The 22477-nt window shown below is 32.0% G+C and overlaps 1 protein-coding gene across 1 annotated transcript; it reads right to left on the minus strand.

The window, feature by feature from the left end:
• Positions 1-11604: 11604 nt before the first annotated feature.
• Positions 11605-13307, minus strand: LOC139515163 (uncharacterized). The gene is made up of 2 exons (XM_071304725.1): positions 13089-13307; positions 11605-12747 (listed from the first exon to the last, which is right to left on the minus strand). The coding sequence occupies exons 1-2, from the start codon at positions 13305-13307 to the stop codon at positions 11605-11607; spliced, it is 1362 nt and encodes a 453-aa protein (XP_071160826.1).
• Positions 13308-22477: the final 9170 nt, after the last annotated feature.

Consider the following 22477-nt stretch of genomic DNA (forward strand, 5'->3'; position numbering starts at 1 on the left):
GATATTTGTTTGCCCTCAACATTTCATCCACAATAGATTTTAATGTATAAACATGATCCATTGTTCTATTAGCTTTTCTAAAGCCTATTTGATTTTTACATAGTATGTTGTTCTCAGTTACAAAAAAATATAATCGGTTGCATAAGATCTTTACAAACAACTTACTTAAACAGCTAGATATTGCTATACCTCTATAGTTACTTGGATCTCTAATTTATATGTGCCTGTCCCAAGTCAGGAGCCTGCAATTCAGTGGTTGTCGTTTGTTGCTGTGTTATAATATATACATATTTGGTTTTCGTTCATTTTTTGTACGTTAATTAGGCCGTTAATTTTCTCGTTTGAATTGTTTTACATTTGTCATTTCGGGGCCTTTTATAGCTTACCATGCGGTATGGGCTTTGCTCGCTGTTGAAGGCCGTACGGTGACCTATAATTGTTAATTTGTGTCATTTGGTCTCTTGTGAAGAGTTGTCTCGATGGCACATCTTTTTTTTAATACATATATATAAGAGTTGTTTGAACCTACAAATGTTACAAACGGACGGACGGATATGTAAAATATTATATATGGCCGGTTCGCTGGTGGAGGTATAAAAAGATGGCAAATATATGTTACATTATTAAAACAAAGAATAGTCTGAAGTTTAATTTAAAACTTTCTTGTACCCTATATTTTGTGTTGTGTATTTCTCATTGACGAAGGAATCTTTGTTAGGAAGTATTGTTAATGAATGAAAAGAGCGGACTCTAGATAGGGCAACATATAATTGTCCATGGGAGAAAACTGGCTCTGTACCCACATCGCCCACCTTTTTATTTTGTTACTGTCAATGCAGTGTACCCTTGTAGTTCGACTTAAATTAGTTTTTTTCAGAACGTAGAGAAGATTACTGTCAAGGCAGTTACCCTAGCAGTGCCAGTGTACCCACATCGTCCACCTTTTTATTTTGTTACTGTCAATGCAGTGTACCCTTGTAGTTCTACTTAAAATAGTTTTTTTTTTCAGAACGTAGAGAAGCGAGAAGCTCTATTGATAGTCGACTTTATTATTTACAGAATTTTATTCCTGTGGGTGAACGTTGTGCACCGAAGTCTCGATTTGGGTTCCCTCCATTGTGGCTCTAAATAAGTGAACGAACTAAAGCGGGTGCCTGTGTTGGTCATCAAGGCAACCCTACACTGTAAGCATTACTTTTCAGTTCAACTGAGTTCGACTTAAAATAGTTTTTTCAGAATGTTCAACTTACACATGCAATATGACCGGAAGCTATATGTTACATATACTATTGGTATCGGTGTCTGACTCGACCCGGAACTTCTTAATTATTGGCAATATTAATTACGTGGAAAACAAATGGGCCTGGAGTGGTGCAATTTTTAATCAACAGCATAGTTCTATATTAGTTATATATAAAGTTGAATTCTTTGATTCATCGTTTTTACGTGATGACAGCTGACAAATTGGACCTCGTAATTTTAGTATTATAGATTTATATTTTTAAGTGCATAAATAGCTAGGTGATAATAAATTTTACTCTTTAAACAAGTATTAATAAGAGTCTCTCAACTACACACTATACAACTTGAAAAAATGTTTGTCAAGCGAAAGTTTTCTACCTTTTAATTCAATAAATATAATACTATAATCAGGAATACAAGATCTGCAAAGTGTCAGTTTGACCGAGATAATTAAGTGATATGCCTCCTATTTTTGACGATTATTATCTCTAGTGACACTATCTCAAAAACAATAATAGATGGGTAGGAATTATGAACAGCAAAAAGAGCAATGCAAGCTGCATTTTGTAAGACTCTTCAACTTCGTACTTTATTTGGCCTTTTTAATAATTTTTTTATTCGAGCGTCAGTGATGAGTCTTTTTTTTATATGAAACGCGTGTCAATACAAAATTTAATCCTGGTATCTATGATGAGTTATATGACACATGAGCAATAGTTATCAAAGGTACCAGGATTATAATTTAGTACGTCAGACGCGCGTTTCGTCTACATAAGACTCTTTAGTGACGCTCATATCAAAATATTTATAAAGCCAAACAAATACGAAGTTGAAGAGCATTGAGGGTCCAAAATTCCAAAAAAGTTGTGCCAAATACGGCTAAGGTAATGTAAATTGCGGCTATTATATTTCTTTTGTTTATTTGCTGAGTAGTATTTACAGTTGTAATTAACGAATGAAGTTCATGGAAGATAAAACTGATTTTAAACAGATGTTAAACTAGTAGTAAGGTAGGGCTTATAATTTAATATACTTTAAAGAATATGGTTTAACATCATACAAGATATCAAACTTTTTTCTTTCTGAATTAGCAGTGCGTTCTAACTGTATCAGATGTCAGAAGAGACAAAAATTGCAAAGAAGAAATCAGATTTATCATTATTTGATAGCATCTTATCAGGTAAAACAAGAAAAAATAGACTTCACATAAGACTTCACCAAGTCAAATGACGAAATTGAAGTGGGAAATTCTTAGACAATATGTATGACATTAAAGGGATAACAGAATTTTATGAATTGAATCTTAAGTACAATGCATTCCAACGAAAAGCAGTTAATATGCCAAATACATTGTTCTAATTGTGAGTTTAATATATGACCCCGAAACTTCTTCTGTTACATATATACTAGTACATAAAACAATATACAATATATTATTTTTCATATGTTTGATATAATAATGTTGAAAAAGGAAAATAGTTTAATTTATTACTAAGATTGTAATAAACAAAAAAATCTTAATTTATTTATGTGTTTAATTTGGGTTTCAATAGCATATAAAAACAGACATCAAATAATGCTTCTAAATGTCACAGGTGGCAAGCATCATGTAATCAACAGAAATTGAAATTTTTCAGTTTTGTTCTCCATTATCTATGATAGTGATGGAATAATTATGCATTGTTATTACATTGATTTATTTTCAGCTTTATGATTCAGCAATTAAGAGAAATGTTAACATTCCAAGCTACTGGCACAAAAAACTTTGCCTTGGTTTGTGAAAGAATGATGCATATAGAAAGTAAATACAACAAGAAGGAAAGTCAGAAGAAAGTAATTCAACCCTTTAAACTGTTTCTGAAGAAAGATCCTAGTGACGCAGACAATGATGCTATCAAGAAAGCTCTGGCTTCTATGAAAACACAATTAAACGGATTTGGTGGTAAAATTGTGTAAAGTAAACAAATTAAAGGGATTGAGGAAACAAAAATATGCAATATTTTTTTCTTGGAAACTCCATGCAAACATTTTCGTTTTAGTCAGATCGTTATATGAAAAAAAAATTAATCTTGAATAGGAAAATTAGTGGGGAAAAAACAAGTGTATGATGATAACTAGGTAAGGAGAGTTTGTCTAATATATAGTATATAGGAAATAAATGGGGATGACTTATCCATGATAAACAGAAAAATAATTTCTTTAAAATATTCAAAAGTACAATTTAATACTAAGTTTAATTATTTAATCTGTTTTTTGTTTTGCATTTTTGTTTTGTGTTTTGCTTTAATGGTTCATCAATTCTGAACAATATTGGGCATCTGAACTGAATTTGGACTTAATTCTGATTCCTCATATTGAGTGAATACGAAACTTTCTATTCTAATATGACGTGGTTCTTTCGCTTTGTGAACAAACCCATGCTCTAAATCCAATAAAATTGCACATGCTTATATTGATTTCTTCAGAATAATGAATTTGATCAAATTACCATGCACTTAATTTAAAACACTTTCAAACTCTTAAATGGTGCACATGATGTTACTTATTCATTTATTATGACTGTAATGTGTTGCATTTGGAAATTGACACAGTTGACCTAGATACAACAACCGTTCATGCTGGCTGTTCAAACTCTTCCCTCTGAAAAATCACAGTGTCAGCAATTTGCTTCTTTACAAACAAAAAAGGGAGGTCCATGGAAGAGCCAACACAAACGTTTTTACACTTATACTTATCGGACATAGAAATAACTTTAATTGTCCTATTCAGAATCGAAATCATTGATGAAAGCTATACTTAATTGTAATTTTAACATGGGTAGGCATTATATTCGTGATTATTTTTGCCCGAGCGATAATGAGGGCTAAAATAACACGAATATAATGCCTACCCATGTTTAAACTACAATTAAGTATAGCTTGCATCAATTATTTCTTGAATAACGAGAAGCATATGAGTAAAAGAATAAACAGTCAAAAAGTAGCTTTTGGTAAGGCTGAACTTCTGTCTACCCTCAATATCCTCTTTCCAGTGCCAGCTCAATTTCCATTCTTGTTGACCCATTATTAATCGAATTTATTGAAACTTTCCTCACAAATTTTAAACATAAAATGCTATTGTGCACATATTTATTTTATACCTATAGTATATTTTGGGTGTCTCTAATCCCTTTTGACTTTGATTTTACTTGATATGGGCTTGAGTGCTATAATTTGTGATCTTTGCTTGGTTTTTTATAATATGCTTTAAAAAAAATAAGATGTTAATCCAGCAACCAATAATCATTCTAACTTGTACAGACTACATGAATTAAAACAGAATTCTAGTCACAACCTTAATTTAGGATTGCCAATAGTTGTAAAAATTCATCAATGATACTAAGGTTTTTATAAGACCTACCAGTGGCGCTAAAATGAAAGCATTTGTAAGACCAAATCCAATTCCAAATTGAAGAAGATTTAGAACCCATCAATCCAAAAACATTATGATAAAATTTGCTAATGCCAAAAACGTTATGATAAAGTTTACTAATGCCAAAAACGTTATGATAAAGTTTGCTAATGCAATCTGCATATGGTTCAACATTTTATAAACAGTACATTTACAGAATAAGTAACCGTATCAGTGATATTTCATATCAGCAACAGCAATAAAATGTTCCAAAATTTGGCAAAAATTAATAATGCCAAATAAATTGTTTATACTTTGAACGGTAAGCTTAATATAAAGAAACATTTTCTAGTAATTAATGGGTTATCTTGTTTATATACCAGCTTTGATTATTTGGAATATCTACTTATTTTCACTTCTTCGTACTACATTTGTATGACCATCAATATTATTCTCCTTAAATCTGTACCGGGAAGTTTAAGCTAGCTCTAATTGTATAGTTTTATTGTTGACATTCACCCCAATTTGTATCTAGCGTTAAATTATGTATTTATATGACAGAACTTTCTTGGTATTCCTAATTATTGGAAGAATTTTATACACATAAGTAGTATACCTAAAACGACAAAGTTATTTTTCATTTAACTGTAGATATTAATAAAACCGGTTTTTTTTCAAAAATGATTATTTTCGAAGGGTTAAATATTTCGCGGTGGTGTCTTGCCATGGCTTTGTTTGGACTTGTTTGTTTGCTTTTTGGCCTTGAATGTTTGTTCCTAATATTTTATTTAACTGTGCATTTGCATTCAGGTATCGCAGACCAAATTTATTCGTTCATAGTGTGTTAATTTACGTTTTTTTTATTGAGTTCAGCCTTCCAATTGATATTTTACCGTGTGGCTTTCCATGTTGTGATGTTATGCTATTGTTTCAGAAAAAGAGAGAAGGTTTGGTACCATTAAAACGTTTAATCCCGCTGCAAATGTTTGCACCTGTCCTAAGTCAGGAATCTGATGTACAGAGGTTGTCGTTTGTTTATGTAATTTATACGTGTTTCTCGTTTCTCGTTTTTTATATAGATTAGACCGTTGGTTTTCGCGTTTGAATGGTTTTACACTATTAATTTTTAATCATTAAAATTAGGTTTCACATTCACTCCTTGTTAGACCACTATCGACGAAGAGAAAATTTCTGATGCTTGATGAGACTAAGGTTTTCTTCAAACAATCTTCCCTTATGATTAAGTCCTCTTCAATCTTCTCTATGTCAGACAGTTATTCTTTGATTTTATTCTCAGTTGGTTTCCAGATCAATTCTAGTTCTTGTAAAAGTTCTTTTGCATATTTTGATATAATTTCTACCATTTCCTTTTCAGTGAGCAGTATTTTATCTTTTACCTCTTGGAAATGTTTATCACCATCTAGGAAAAGTTTTCCGAGTCTTTCTTTTTCAGAGCCCAACATTTGAAGGGGCAAGATTCCAGTCTTTTTTGTAATTCCTTTATTTCCAAAACAGTGGTTCATATACATCATTCAGTTTTATATATTTATGTTATGATGGGAATCTATCAAACAATCCATACAAACTGGTTGGTCACAGTCTGTACAGAATGCACAGGATTTTTGTCCTCTATGAATTGTGTAAAGCATGTTCTGAAGATCCACCTTGCGAATTGATTGTGCAGCATCCTCATCTCCAATGTCTCTCAGATTTAAAATCTCATTTAATTTTAATACTATGATTTTTTTTATGTACAGAGTTGACACATGAATACATCACAGTTTATACACCTCCGTCTTATATCTGAAGACTCTTCACAAGGTAGGTGTCTGAGTTTCTTTTTTTGTTGTTGAGAAAATATCATTTTGTACTGATTTAAGAAATTCCGTTGTGTACTTTAATGCATATCAGTAAATAAAAATTAAGTATAGCCAAACTTTGTACAAAATATATTCATATGCGCATAAAATGTGTGATTAAAATGGACGGATAGATAGATACTAAGTAGATAGATAAACAAGATCAAAAAGTAGCTTTTGGTAAGGCTGAACTTCTGTCTCTGCCCTGAATACCCTCTTTCCAGTGCCAGCTCAATTTCCATTCTTGTTGACCCATTATTAATCGAATTTATTGAAACTTTCCTCACAAATTTTAAACATAAAATGCTATTGTGCACATATTTATTGTATACCTATAGTATATTTTGGGTGTCTCTAATCCCTTTTGACTTTGATTTTACTTGATATGGGCTTGAGTGCTATAATTTGTGATCTTTGCTTGGTTTTTTATAATATGCTTTAAAAAAAAATAAGATGTTAATCCAGCAACCAATAATCATTCTAACTTGTACAGACTACATGAATTAAAACAGAATTCTAGTCACAACCTTAATTTAGGATTGCCAATAGTTGTAAAAATTCATCAATGATACTAAGGTTTTTATAAGACCTACCAGTGGCGCTAAAATGAAAGCATTTGTAAGACAAAATCCAATTCCAAATTGAAGAAGATTTAGAACCCATCAATCCAAAAACATTATGATAAAATTTGCTAATGCCAAAAACGTTATGATAAAGTTTACTAATGCCAAAAACGTTATGATAAAGTTTGCTAATGCAATCTGCATATGGTTCAACATTTTATAAACAGTACATTTACAGAATAAGTAACCGTATCAGTGATATTTCATATCAGCAACAGCAATAAAATGTTCCAAAATTTGGCAAAAATTAATAATGCCAAATAAATTGTTTATACTTTGAACGGTAAGCTTAATATAAAGAAACATTTTCTAGTAATTAATGGGTTATCTTGTTTATATACCAGCTTTGATTATTTGGAATATCTACTAATTTTCACTTCTTCGTACTACATTTGTATGACCATCAATATTATTCTCCTTAAATCTGTACAGGGAAGTTTAAGCTAGCTCTAATTGCATAATTTTATTTTTGATATTCACCCTAATTTGTATCTAGCGTTAAATTATGTATTTATATGACAGAACTTTCTTGGTATTCCTAATTATTGGAAGAATTTTATACACATAAGTAGTATACCTAAAACGACAAAGTTATTTTTCATTTAACTGTAGATATTAATAAAACCGTTTTTTTTTTCAAAAGTGATTATTTTCGAAGGGTTAAATATTTCGCGGTGGTGTCTTGCCATGGCTTTGTTTGGACTTGTTTGTTTGCTTTTTAGTCTTGAATGTTTGTTCCTAGTATTTTATTTAACTGTGCATTTGCATTCAGGTATCGCAGATTAAATTTATTCGTTCATAGTGTGTTAATTTACGGTTTTTGATTGAGTTCAGCCTTCCAATTGATATTTTACCGTGTGGCTTTCCATGTTGTGATGTAATGCTATTGTTTCAGAAAAAGAGAGAAGGTTTGGTACCATTAAAACGTCTAATCCCGCTCCAAATGTTTGCACCTGTCCTAAGTCAGGAATCTGATGTACAGTGGTTGTCGTTTGTTTATGTAATTTATACGTGTTTCTCGTTTTTTATATAGATTAGACCGTTGGTTTTCCCGTTTGAATGGTTTTACACTATTAATTTTTAATCATTAAAATTAGGTCTCACATTCACTCCTTGTTAGACCACTATCGACGAAGAGAAAATTTCTGATGCTTGATGAGACTCAGGTTTTCTTCAAACAATCTTCCCTTATGATTAAGTCCTCTTCAATCTTCTCTATGCCAGACAGTTATTTTTTGATTTTATTCTCAGTTGGTTTCCAGATCAATTCTAGTTCTTGTAAAAGTTCTTTTGCATATTTTTGCATATTTTGATATAATTTCTACCGTTTCCTTTTCAGTGAGCAGTATTTTATCTTTTACCTCTTGGAAATGTTTATCACCATCTAGGAAAAGTTTTTCGGGTCTTTCTTTTTCAGAGCCCAACATTTGAAGGCAAGATTCCAGTATTTTTTGTAATTCCTTTATTTCCAAAACAGTGGTTTCATATACATCATTTAGTTTTATATATTTATGTTTATGATGGGAATCTATCAAACAATCCATACAAACTGGTTGGTCACAGTCTGTACAGAATGCACAGGATTGTTGTCCTCTATGAATTGTGTAAAGCATGTTCTGAAGATCCACCTTGCGAATTGATTATGAAGCATCCTCATCTCCAATATCTCTCAGATTTAAAATCTCATGTTCTCCAGACGATTTAATTTTAATACTATGAATTTTTTTATGTACAGAGTTGACACACGAATATATCACAGTTTATACACCTCCATCTTATATCTGAAGACTCTTCACAAGGCTGGTGTCTGAGCTTCTTTTTTTGTTGAGAAAATATCATTTTGTACTGATTTAAGAAATTCCGTTGTGTACTTTAATGCATATCATTAAATAAAAAATAAGTATAGCCAAACTTTGTACAAAATATATTCATATGCGCATAAAATGTGTGATTAAAATGGATAGATAGATAGGTACTAAGTAGATAGATAAACAAGATAGTTATTGCAGATAATACAACGTAACAGTCTTTATCTTTAAAAAAATATTTTAGGAATTTCCATTATCAAGAGATGAAGTAGTGAGATCATTTATTCATATTTTAATCAGAAACTTAGTTTCAATTAAGATGGACAATTTCTTCACAGTCCATCAACTTCAAAACGATTCGAGTTACTGATTGGTGCAGTTTAGCACTATTCCAAACATTCAAAAAGCGCGAGCCATATAAACCAAAACTGTATACTTTATCTGAATTATCAAAGCTATTCATTCATGCATTCAGAAACGAAATTAAAATCGAAGATGTGCTATGAGCTCACATGTAGTTTTTATCTTCTCTTTGCAGTAAAACTGTGAATGTTCCCACAGAAAAAGCACCAAACAACGTTGGTTTTGTAGGCTTTTGTAGCTTACTTGTCAAAATGTTCGACAAAACATCTTTCAAAAGTTTTTCCATTCTACTGTTGCAGATGGCCTTAAATATCTTAATGAGATAACTAGTAGTCAATCAGGAGATTCTTAAAACTTATGCAGATAAACTTCAAAGTTTTTTTTTTATCAAAGTCATTTTAGCGCACTGGTATATTAAACTTTGCAATAAAGCGTGAGGTTTGGCTATCTACAAAACAAGGTTTAACCCACCATTTTTTCTTAAAATATCATGTACTACTGTGGCCGTCATTTAGCTTGAGTTGTAGTGCATTCATAGTATCAAACGCACAACCCTCAAGGTCTCCTTTTTGAGTTCATGCTATTCCCTCAGTTTTTGTTTGGTACCTTGATTTGTCTCTCTATTTATATTGATTTACGAGATTTGAACATCGATAAACTACTATCACCTTAATTTCAAATCATTGTCCCATTTTGAAAAAAGCATTTATCACTTAAGCCATCTCTCGGTGATGAATGCTCTACAACTTCTTACTTTATTTTGTCTTTTTAACTTTTTTTTAATCGAGCGTCACTGATTGGTCTTTTGTAGACGAAATGCGCCAAGCGTCTGGTGCAAATACAAAATTTTAATCTCGGTATATATGATGAGTTTATTTGAACATTTATTGTTAAAAAATCAACATTATCCTTTATGTTGAAAATATTTTTTATGGTTAACTTTCTTATTAAAACATGTAGAAAGTTTCAGCTATAAGAAAATATATGTTTCAATAATTTGGAAACGATTTCACCAAGTATAAGAGTAGCAAGAGATACCAAAGGGACATTCAAAGTCATCAATCGAAAATAAACTAACAACGCCATAAAAATAGCAAAGAAACCAAACGACAAACAACAGCATACAAAACACAACATAGAAAACTAAAGAATCAAATAATCTAAGCCAGTCGGAAACCCGGGTGAAATAGAACAAAAGAATCGAAGCTCTTTGTTAGAGAAGGCGATAAATGCTATCCGTAATGTTTACTATAGTGACAAAAATTTTAAAAGTTAATGGAAACAAACAAAATTACAATTTTCTTCTCAATTACGAAGTGTTTTATTTTAAAAACACCATTTGCATAAGTTTTCAATTTATTTAGTACATAGTTAAGCAGAACAATTAGATATCAAGTCGACGACATGTGTATCTTTCTAGTTGGATGTAGAAAATGCATAACCTCCGATATTTTTTTTTAATTTACCACGGACGGGAAACATATCAATCTATCAGTTCAGTAATATTCGTGTCTGCCCTTCCATTATGTGACTGACGAAAAAAAAATTAAAAAATGGGTAACAATTGTAACGAAAAGAAAAAATCGAGTGGACCTTTTTATGTTAGGGTGTGTTTGAGTTGAACAGCTTGTCTTGATATCGTACACATCAAGAATAATTCATACATCGTCTCGCTTCAGATTCTATCATTTTTATATATCAAAGCTACAGGTTGACATAAAAAAATCACAGTACTAAAAGATGAAATATATGGGTCAAGTGAAATACCTATCTAATGAATCACAAAAACAGAGTACGTGTGTTCGAATAGCTATGTTTTACTGAAAGTACTTGACGACAGTCTTTCAAGTTGGATGATGAAAATGCATAACTTCGAAAAATTATATTATTTTGTGTGTGAAAACTAGGGTTTATAGTCTTCAACCACTTAAAAAATCTAGTTTGCCCTTCCACGAAATATTTGATTAGAATTTTTTTTAAATGTTTATGAATTTTCGAAAATTCCACCTGACAACCAATCAGACAATAGTTTTAAGTTGAATCAATGCAGACAAGATCATTAACTGATGCTCATTAGCTAGTTGATACATTTGTCTTTTAAAATACAACTGACATATAAGGATCGTAATGGTGCAATGTGGATAAATTTATCGGTTTCCGAGAGCAAAATTGGCAGCGCGTCATCCCTACAATGGCTTCCATTTCTACGATTGTGAAAATGAACTGGCGTAATGGGGAGATAATTTTGACGAAGTAGAATCCTGACTGTAAGCAATTAATGAATAGTGCTTTATTAATATTTCAAATGCATGCTTAACTTTAAATTAGTTTGACAGCAAATATTTTCGCCTTACTATCTTTGTCTGCCTGCCATGTATTGCAGCCAATCCACAAAATGCTATTACTGTCAATACTTAAACTAAGTGGTAATTCAATACCCAGGGGTTTTACGTCCTTACATGCAATAACGTCTCCAGCACAATTTAACATATGTATAGCATGGTTATTTTTATCTAAAACTAAAACCATACCAGAAGAAATTGCTGCAATATCACTAGGATAAAATTTAAATATTTCTATGAAATCGACAACACAACCTTTATATGTCCACAATATTTTCCCATCATAGTCTAATCCCAAAACCCTCCCTTCCCATTGGTTATTTAAACAATCAATAACGTATACCATGTCATTAATGGTTATGATTCTATATGGTTCTGTAAGCAGTCTCTGATTATTATTGTCATACTCAAAAATAAGTTGTTTATCACCTTCCTGATTAAGAACCACCACTCTTCTCACACAGTCTTCTGTTGCTGGATATATAACAGGGTAACATTCGGTTAACCCCACAAATATTTTATTGTTTTTGGAAACATGAACGCTTATGGGCTTTAATGGAGAAAATGATTTAAATGGTTTGAATTGTTTATCACTCGAATACACTTGTAGTTCACTTCCTCCTGTTGACAGTATGATGTCATTTTTATTTAATTTTGCCATATTTAGTGCAGATAAAATGATGCTTTCCTCTATTTTTATATTATTTTCCTCAAATTTGACTTTTTGTAGTTTTACCTCAGTAGGGCATGTAATGAATGTCATATTGTTATCACAGTGAACAATGTTCATTACATTCGGAAAATCACTTTGATAGCTTTTGACTAGTTCTAAATTAGGAACTGCATTAAGGTCACCAAATATTGTTCTTATATTTATATCAAGTATATTTGCAGATATAAATTTCGTTTTCATAATGTCGCAATATAAGGTCCCCATTGATTTTTTTGGCAGAGTCTCATCCAACAATTTTCTTGAATTGAAAATGTCGGACGCTTGATGGGATAGGAAGATTTTCTTCAGATTTTCTTCCCTCTTTAATAAGTTATCTTTCTTCTTCTGCATGTCAGACAGTTCTGCTTTGATCTTATTCTCTGTTGGCTTCCATATTGATTCAAGTTCCTGTACAAGTTCTTTTGCATATTTTGATATGATTTCTGATATTTCCTTCTCAGTCAGCGTAATTTCGTTTTTTATTTTTTGGAAATTTTTGGCTCCATCTAGATGCAGTTTATGTAGTCTTTCCTTTTCATTGTCGAAAATTCAAGACTAGATTCAAGTTTATTTTGCACTTCTTTCATTTTAGAAAACGTGGTATCATAAATCTCATTCAATGTTTTAAATTTGTGTTTTTGGTGGGATTCTATCAAACAGCTTGCACACACAGATTTCCCACAATCCATGCAGAATACACAACACGTGTGTCCTATATGAGTTGAACATGGCATGTCCTGAAGATCAACCTTTCGGATTGCCTGTGCAGCGTCAATACCTCCGCAATCTTTTAGATTTAAAATTTCATGTTTTTCAGCTGATTTAATTTTTCTATGAATCTTTGTTGTACAAAGTTGACACATAAATACATCACAGTTTATACATCTCCATCTTATATCTGATGACTCTTCACAGAATTGACACGTTACTGGTGTCTGAGCTTCCTCTTTGAGTTGAGAAAACGCCATTTCCAAATGATTTATGAAAAATTATTGATACACTTTTTATGAATATTACCTGGTCTATTAATAAAATACTTCCTTATTTTTTAGAATGTCATTCTAAACCGTATAAATGTTAGGTTCAAGTGGAACGATACACTATGAAATAAATGTCGGTCAGACTGAGTTGTCCATTCGTTTGATGCATTTGTCATTTTATTTTGCCATGTGATAAGGGACTTTCCGATTGAATGTTCCTCAAGAGTTTAGTATTTTTGTGATTTTACTTTTTCTGTATGTTTTATAGATGAATTACTTATTTTTCCTTGTATTGTTCGTCCCTTCTGATTAATAACGCCCTACTCCCCCCCCCCCCCCCCTAACAAAAAAGAACAGTGCACACGCTAAAATGTCTCGCCTTCTTTACTGTTACCATTGATAATATGTTGATAGTCCTAAATAGAAAGCTTGACTACAACTATTACATAAACTTAGCATGGTCCAAGAAATGAGGTTAAGGTCATAAAAACCAAACGAAAAAAACATGTACATTTTACAATCATTCAATACACTAAAAATACCTATTGCTTATAGTTTCTAAGAAAACTTATTTAACCAGGAAAACTAAACATTGACCATTTAACAATGAAAATGAGGAACAATACCAGGCAGACATGTACAGCTTACAATGCTTCCATACAACAAATATGGTTAACCCTTTGCTTATGTTTTCAGAAAAAAACAGACCAAAACACATAAACTTAACACTGAGTAATGAACTGTGAAATTAGGGCAAGGTGAAATAAAACCTGCGAGACCAACATGTACATCATAAAATATTTCAATACACCAAATATAGTTGACCTATTACAGTATTAGAAAATATGACAAAAACTCAAAAATTTAAATTTCACCGCGAACCATGGTGATGAGGTCAAGGTCACATGACATCTGACAATTGGACATGTACACCTTACAATCATTCCATAAACCAAATATAGTAGACCTATTGCATACAGTATAGGAAAACAGACCAAAACACAAAAACTTAACTATAACTACTGAACCATGAAAATAAGGTCAAGGTCAGATGACACCTGCCAGTTGAACTATACACCTCACAATCCCTCAATACACCAAATATTCTAGACCCATTGCTTATAGTATCTGAGATATGGACTTGTTCACTGATCCATGTAATAAGGTCAAGGTCAAATGAAAACTGTCTGACGGGCATGAGAACATTGAAAGGTACGCACATACAACATAAAGTTATCATATTACTCATAAGATAGAAATAAACATTACAAAAAGACCTCATTAGTAGTCACTGAACCATGAAAATAAGGTCAATGACAATGTGAGATGTGACGGACGGAAACTTAGTAACATTAGGCATCTATATACAAAGTATGAAGCATCCAGGTCTTCCATCTTCTAAAATATAAAGCTTTTAAGCAGTAAGCTAACACCGCCGAAGGATCATTATCCCTATATCAAACTTTCTGCGACAAAATTCACAGGCTCGACAAAAAACTACAAATAAACACACGAGTGCACACGCTGAAATGTCTCCCCTTCTTTGATAACCATTGATATTATGTTGATAGTCTAAAATATAAAGCTTTGCTACAACTACCACATAAACTTTACATGATTCAAGAAAAAGTAGTCAAGGATAAATAAAATACCCAAGAAGTACATGTACACCTTACAATCTTTTAACACACTAAATATAGTTGACCTATAGTTACAAAAAAAATGACTTAACCAAGAAAACCATGAAAATGAGGTCAAGGTCAGATGAACCCTATCAGACAGTACACCTTACTTTAAATATATGCATTAAATATAGTTGACCTATTGCTTATAGTATCTAAGAAACAAACTTAAGCATAAAAACTTAACATTGACAAATGAACCATGGAAATGAGGTCACGGTAAGATGATACCTGCAAGACAGAAATATACATACTACAAACTTCCATACAACAAATATACTTGACATATTGCTTGTAAATTAAGAACACGCTGAAATGTATCACCTTCTTTTCTAATCATCTATATTTTATTGATAGTTATAACACATCAGATTATTAAGTCAAGTCGCACGAATTTCTTAAAGGAGATGGTCAACTGCTAATAAAATTGTCGAATGCCACTGCACACAGATGCATGCCATAACTGTTTACCATAAACTGAAAAGCCAAAGAATCGGCTGATGAAAAACATTCAAAGCCCTAAAGTTTCACCCCTATAATTGCCAAACACACTGTAATGGGTGGAACAAATAAAAAGCAAAATCAAAGGGTGCAAAACAGAACCCAAGACATGCCAAACAGAATTGGTTGATCTTTCTGGCATTCATTCTGGTGTTGGTTATAGACAGTTATTGTTTTCGACAGTGACACAAAGTTCAAACCAGGGTTTTAGTTTATATCAAATGATTTGAACACTAAAATGACGTAATCAACTCATCTTTCAAACTAATTTTGTTGACCTATTGCTTATTTATTAACTTTTTTTAAGTCGTCACTGAACCATGAAAATGAGATCAAGGACAATGGACATTTGACAAATGGAAACTTCGTAACATGAGGCATCTATACACATGTAAAAAGTATTGCAACACCTTGATTTTTTAAAATTTGAAAAATCAGCCTCTTTTTTTGGATGAAATATAATAAAATATTTGTATAATATTATTGAAACATAGTTTATGATAACATTGGCATTGAAACGAACAAAAAATGTTTGAAAAAAAAATGATTTATATAACCACAATTTTAATAACAAAATGAAGTGTTTTTTGTACAAAAAAATGCATTTTACAACTTTTACTGTAGTCGAACTTTACAATGTCAGACATTTAAAAAATAATCTTCAGATGACGGTTCACATCATGGTTGATCGTTATACGCCAAATAATTAGTACTTTGTGCGCAGCCTCCATTCAAACGGATAACCGCATCTAAACGTCTTCTGATTCCTGCCAAAAATCGGCTAATTTGTTGCTAAGATAGCAGCAACCATTTCTGATGAAGGGCATTGTTTATTTCATGATGTGTTTGAACTGGGGTGTCCTTTCGCGCACGTTCCGCCCAATAGTGTCGCGTATATACTCGATATGGTTCAAATCCGGGCTACGATCCGTCCAAGGAAGATGAACCGAATTCCATTGGAACAATGGATCTTCCTCCACGATGCTAATTTTCAACTTTAGCGAGCTCTGCACTACATTGGATACGGAAAACTGTGTGACTGTTCGTAAGCAAAGGTCTCCGAAATGGTCTTATCGCACGATAACCAGTAGCGATGAGTCGATCTTGAATAGTTTTCGTTAAAAGGCTCCTGTATGCCCACCACTCTCTTTTTAGGATTGTATTGTATGCAATGGGTTTCCTTCTGACCAACCTTCATTATGCTTGATTTTCCCTAGCAAATGGTATAGGGGGTCTTCTTTATCTCGGAAGGTCCTTAACATCGTTTAGTGCCTTATTTTTATTCTCAAAACGACTTATAGTGGAATGGTGATGACCAAAAATACGTGCAGTTGTTTCAGCGACATCCCTGCTTCTCTCATTGTGATAATCTGCCATCTTGCTGCAGTTTAGAGTTGCCGAGGACCCATTACAAGGTGTCAATCACATAACTTTAAAAACTTGGTTATTTAAAGTGTTGAAAACAATGAGGATGAAAACATCTGTTTTGCTGTTTACAGGTACAGTAGCTGCATGTGCAGATAAAAACTTATCGAGTAGATATTTATTGATTTAACTCAGGTGATACTTAAATAATGTTTAATTAGTTCTATTTTATCAAATTATATCACAAAAAAATTAAAAGTGTTTTTTTTTAATTTCAATTTCAATTTGGTGTTGCAATACTTTTTTCCATGTGTATATATACAAAGTATGAAGTATACGTGTTTGCCTTCTTCTATAATAACAAGCTTTTAAGAAGTTAGCCAACATCGCCGCCATCGCCGGATCACTATCCCAATGTCGAGCTTTCTGTGACAAAAACTCACCAAAACACAAAATCTAAATACTGAGCAATAAACTGTGAAAATGAAGTCAATATCAAATAAAACTAAGACTGACATGCACATCAAAACATATTTCCTGCACAAAATATAGTACACCTAATGCATACAGAATAAGAAAAGAAAAAAAAACTTTACTGTAGCCACTGAACCATGAAAAGGTCAAGGTCAGATAACACCTGCCAGTTGGACATGAACACACACCTTACAATCCTTTTACTTATAGTATCTCAGATATGAACTTAACCTTGTTCACTGATCCATGAAATGAGGTCGAGGTCAACTGAAAACTGTCTGAAAGAATACGAGAAATTACCATTACAAAAAAATCTTGAAATTTTTCAAGTTGTCACTGAAGAAATAAAATGAGGTGAAGGTCAATGGACATGTCACATACGGAAACTGCATAACATAGGGCATCTATAAACAAGGTATGAAGCATCCAGGTCTTGCACCTTTGTCAGGAGCAGGATCTGCTTACCCTTCTGGAGCACCCGAGATCACCCTTAGTTTTTGGTGGGGTTCGTGTTGCTTAGTCTTTTGTTTTCTCTTCTGTACTATTATATGTGTGTTTATTTTCAATCTATGAGTATGACTATCCCTCTTTTCTAAAATATAAATCTTTTAAGAAGTTAGCTGACGCAGCGACGGAACACTATCCCTATGTTGAACTTTCTGTGACAAATGTACATGTTTCCTGTTTGTTCATGACATGTCTTCTAGTAGGGTTGAATGATGATGCCACCGTTTATCCTAAAACAAAAGGGTATTAAAGTTGGAGATCCTAAAGCAATTTTTGTACATGCATCTATGTGAGGTTTGAAGAAAGTTCTAGATCCTGATCTTAAATGAAGTTCTGTTCAGTGTAAATAATCTTGAATTATTTGTAAATGATCATGCAGATTGTCAAATGTAAAGCTGGAACAGAAACTATATCTACATGTATCTAAAGTTGTTTTGGGGATTACTGTTATAAATATCCCTTTTTATGCATTAGAGAATGGAAAGAATTTTTGTACATGTGCACAGGGATGACTTAAGATGTATTAAGTTATGACCATGACTTTTAATGTACTGTTTCTTTCTTCTAGTAGTGATGACTTACTTATAAAAGTGTTATAATGAACTATCCGCCTGAGACCAAATGAAGTAGATTAAAGCAACTAATGGTCACCATAGGGCAGTCAGCTCCCATAAGGTGATAACTCTAGGTCTCCACTGTAAAATCAGCAGGTGAATAATAAAATATGTATTTCAATTATGGAACATCTTTATGAAAAAAAGAATTATCAAGGACTTTTAACCAAAATCAAAATATTATTTCTTTTCATGACTTATTAACTATGGTGAAATTACATTATAGAACTTGAAACCAATACAATTTTATTTTATTTTCATGTTCCACTCTGAATTCACATTGTGACTGAAACCAAAAAAATTAAAAATGATTTCAATTTTTGTTATCTGTAAATCAGCAGTACAATTTCATTAGAAAGTAAGACTGGTTCCCGATTGCAATATTCAGTATGTTACACATATACCAATATAACTTTGTGACAGCGTTTGGATATCAGCTAATACATGGAATGTAGTACCGGGAACTAGGATAATTAGAAATCTACTGAGAAAAACATTCCTCTAAATCAAATGGTAGCTATTATTACATGTGTATATAAACAAGAGGCTCTCAAGAGCCTGAATCGCTCACCTTAATTTTTTTGGTTAAATATATCATCAATGATTATTTTGGCTTTTCAATTTATTTAAATGTTCTTTGAATCGTCCTATTTTCTTCAAAAGCAAAAAAAAAAATCATTTTCTCCTATGTTCTATTTTAGCCATAGGAGCTATGTTTCTGACATACAAGGAAATGAAATATAAAATTTATACTAGATACTCTGAAACTCATTTAGCCTAAGTTTGGCTGAAATTGATACAGCAGTTTCAAAGGAGAAGATTTTTTAAAGTAAGTCAACATGATGAACAAATTGTGAAAAAAAGTCTTTAAAGGGCAATAACTCCTTAAGGGGTCAATTGACAATTTTGGTCAAATTGACTTATTTGTAGATCTTACTTTGCTTAACATTTTTGCTATTAACAGTTTATCTGTATCTATAATAATATTCAAGATAATAACCAAAAACTGCAAAATTTCTTTAAAATCATCAATTCAGGGGCATTATACCTGAAAAACCAGTTACCCAATTCGGCTGAAAATTTCAGGACAGGTAGACCTTGACCTAATAAATACTTTAACTTCTTGTCTTATTTGCTCTAAATGCTGGAGTTTTTGAGATATAAGCCAAAAACTGCATTTTACCCTGTGTTCTATTTTTAGCCATGATGGCCATGTTTTTTGACGAAATAAAAAATAAAGCACAAACTTTATTTTATACACCCTACTGATCATTCAGTTGAAGTTCGGTTGAATTTGGTTTAGTAGTTTTAGAGGAGAAGATTTTTTAGTCAGCAAATGTGATGAACAAATTGTGAAAAATTGTCATTAAAGGACAATAACCCCTTAAGGGGTCAATTGACAATTTTGGTCATATTAACTTATTTGTAGATCTTACTTTGCTGATCATTTTTGCTGTTTACAGTTTATCTTTATCTATAATAATATTCAAGATAATGACCAAAAACTGCAAAATTTCCTTAAAATTACCAATTAAGTGGCAGCAACCCAACAATGGTTTGTTTGATTCATCTGAAAATTTCAGGGCTGATAGATCTTGACCTAATGAACATTTTTACCACATGTCAGATTTGCTCTAAATGCTTTCGTTTTTTAGATATAAGCCAAAAACTGCATTTGACCCCTATGTTCTATTTTAAGTAACGGCGGCCATGTTTTTTGACGGATCAAAAATCGAAGCAAACACTTTGTGCAGGATAATCTAAGGAACAATCATGCTAAGTTTCATCCAAATCCATTCAGTAGTTTCAGAGGAGAAGATTTTTTTAAAGTTAGCAAATATGATGAACAAATTGTGAAAAATTGTCATTCAAGGACAATAACCCCTTAAGGGGTCAATTGACAATTTTGGTCATATTAACTTATTTGTAGATCTTACTTTGCTGATCATTTTTGCTGTTTACAGTTTATCTTTATCTATAATAATATTCAAGATAATGACCAAAAACTGCAAAATTTCCTTAAAATTACCAATTAAGTGGCAGCAACCCAACAATGGTTTGTTTGATTCATCTGAAAATTTCAGGGCTGACCTAATGAACATTTTTACCACATGTCAGATTTGCTCTAAATGCTTTCGTTTTTGAGATATAAGCCAAAAACTGCATTTGACCCCTATGTTCTATTTTAAGTAACGGCGGCCATGTTTTTTGACGGATCAAAAATCGAAGCACACACTTTGTGCAGGATAATCTAAGGAACAATCATGCTGAGTTTCATTCAAATCCATTCAGTAGTTTCAGAGGAGAAGATGTTTGAAAAATTGTTAACGACGACGACGACGGACGCCAAGTGATGAGAAAAGCTCACATGGCCTTTTAGGCCAGGTGAGCTAAAAACTCAGAATACTTTTATGCTTTATTTTCCCGATTAAACATTGTAGTATATATATTTTATCTGAATATTCTCACACAATATTGCAAATGCTTATATAACAAGCCACGACTAGACATATTCAACAAGAGGCTCACAGCCTATCTCATCAGTTATTAATATGTTCACGTTATACTGTAAACCAATTTATTTTCAAAGATGATTTTTTGGTTTCTATTTAATTATAGCTAGACTTTTACCAGATTTATTTTAATAATGTGTTTTAAAATTGTTGATGAATTCAAAACAGAAATAGACATATTTGAGATTGATATGTTCAAAAACTAATTGTAGATTTTTTTTTCAAATTTTCTACATCTGAATGTCACAAAATATTAATGGTGAAAGTAAGTTGGTTTACAATATATACCACTGAGAACTAATGTAGATTCCTTTATTTCCATTGTAACCAATCTTTGTGGTTGGTGGAAAAATTGCGTTTTTGTGGATATTTAATTCAGTGGTATAACACAACTGAGCATTCAAACCTGTAGAATATTTAAAAAAAAATTGTTGGACATTTCAATTGATGGTATCCCTAGCCTTTACCCACAAAATCAATGAATTCACAGCTGTATTTCATAAAAGCACAAATAGTCAAAATTTATCTTTACATCAATTATAAACAAGAATGTGTCCATAGTACACGGAAGCCCCACTCGCACTATCGTTCTCCATGTTCAGTAGACCATGATATCTGGGTCAAAACTTTAATTTGGAATTAAAATTAGAAAGATCATATCATAGGGAATATGTGTACTAAGTTTCAAAACTACCTTGACCAAAAACTTTAACCTGAACATCACACTATCATTTTCTTTGTTCAGTGGACCGTGAAATTGGGGTCAAAACTTTAATTTGGCATTAAAATTAGAAAGATCATATCATGGGAAACATGTGTTATGTGTACTAAGTTTCAAGTTGATTGGACTTCAACTTCATCAAAAACTACCTTGACCAAAAACTTTAACCTGAAGCGGGACAGACGGACAGACAGACAGACAGACAGAGGCACAGACCCGAAAACATAATGCCCTCTACTATCGTAGGTAGGGCATACAAATAAATGCCCCCTTTTCTTTATACCATATATGTACATGTACAAACCTAAGTTAAAATTGTTCTTTAAATCTGATATCAAATTTAATTTTGTTGAAAAATATCATAACTGATAATAGATTATAAATTACCAAAATTTTTACAGCTTGCTATATATAAACATGTATATACTGTAAACACGATAAACTAAATAATACTGTCATGATCTTATACTGTGTTAAAAAATACAATTGAAAATAAAGTGTGGTAATAGATCATCATAACTAGTTGTAGTTTTTATGACTTGATCAAATAAGAATAGATGAGTTGATGTAGTTCATTTAAACATAATAGATACTCAAATGTTATGGCAAAAAAAGAAATGTGTACGTTTAAGCTTTCTTGCAAAAGATTTTTTATGGACATAGGTAATTTTTTGTCACAACAAGATAAGTTGTCTTTTCATTCAGTCTAGTTCCAGTATACTACTTGATCATATGTTTAAATACATGTAGTAGCTTTCCCTTTCTAATAATGTGTCACTGA

The sequence above is a fragment of the Mytilus edulis genome, chromosome 3 (assembly GCF_963676685.1).
Source record: "Mytilus edulis chromosome 3, xbMytEdul2.2, whole genome shotgun sequence".
Taxonomy (NCBI): Eukaryota; Metazoa; Mollusca; class Bivalvia; order Mytilida; family Mytilidae; genus Mytilus; species Mytilus edulis.

What these genes read in the sequence shown, in the direction of transcription:
- LOC139515163 (XM_071304725.1), bottom strand. Translation starts at nt 13,307, where the DNA reads ATGGCGTTTTCTCAACTCAAAGAGGAAGCTCAGACACCAGTAACGTGT. An exon ending in CTGCACAGGCAATCCGAAAG is followed by an intron (nt 12,748 to 13,088) that starts GTTGATCTTCAG and finishes GAACTTGTACAG; the next exon opens with GAACTTGAATCAATATGGAA.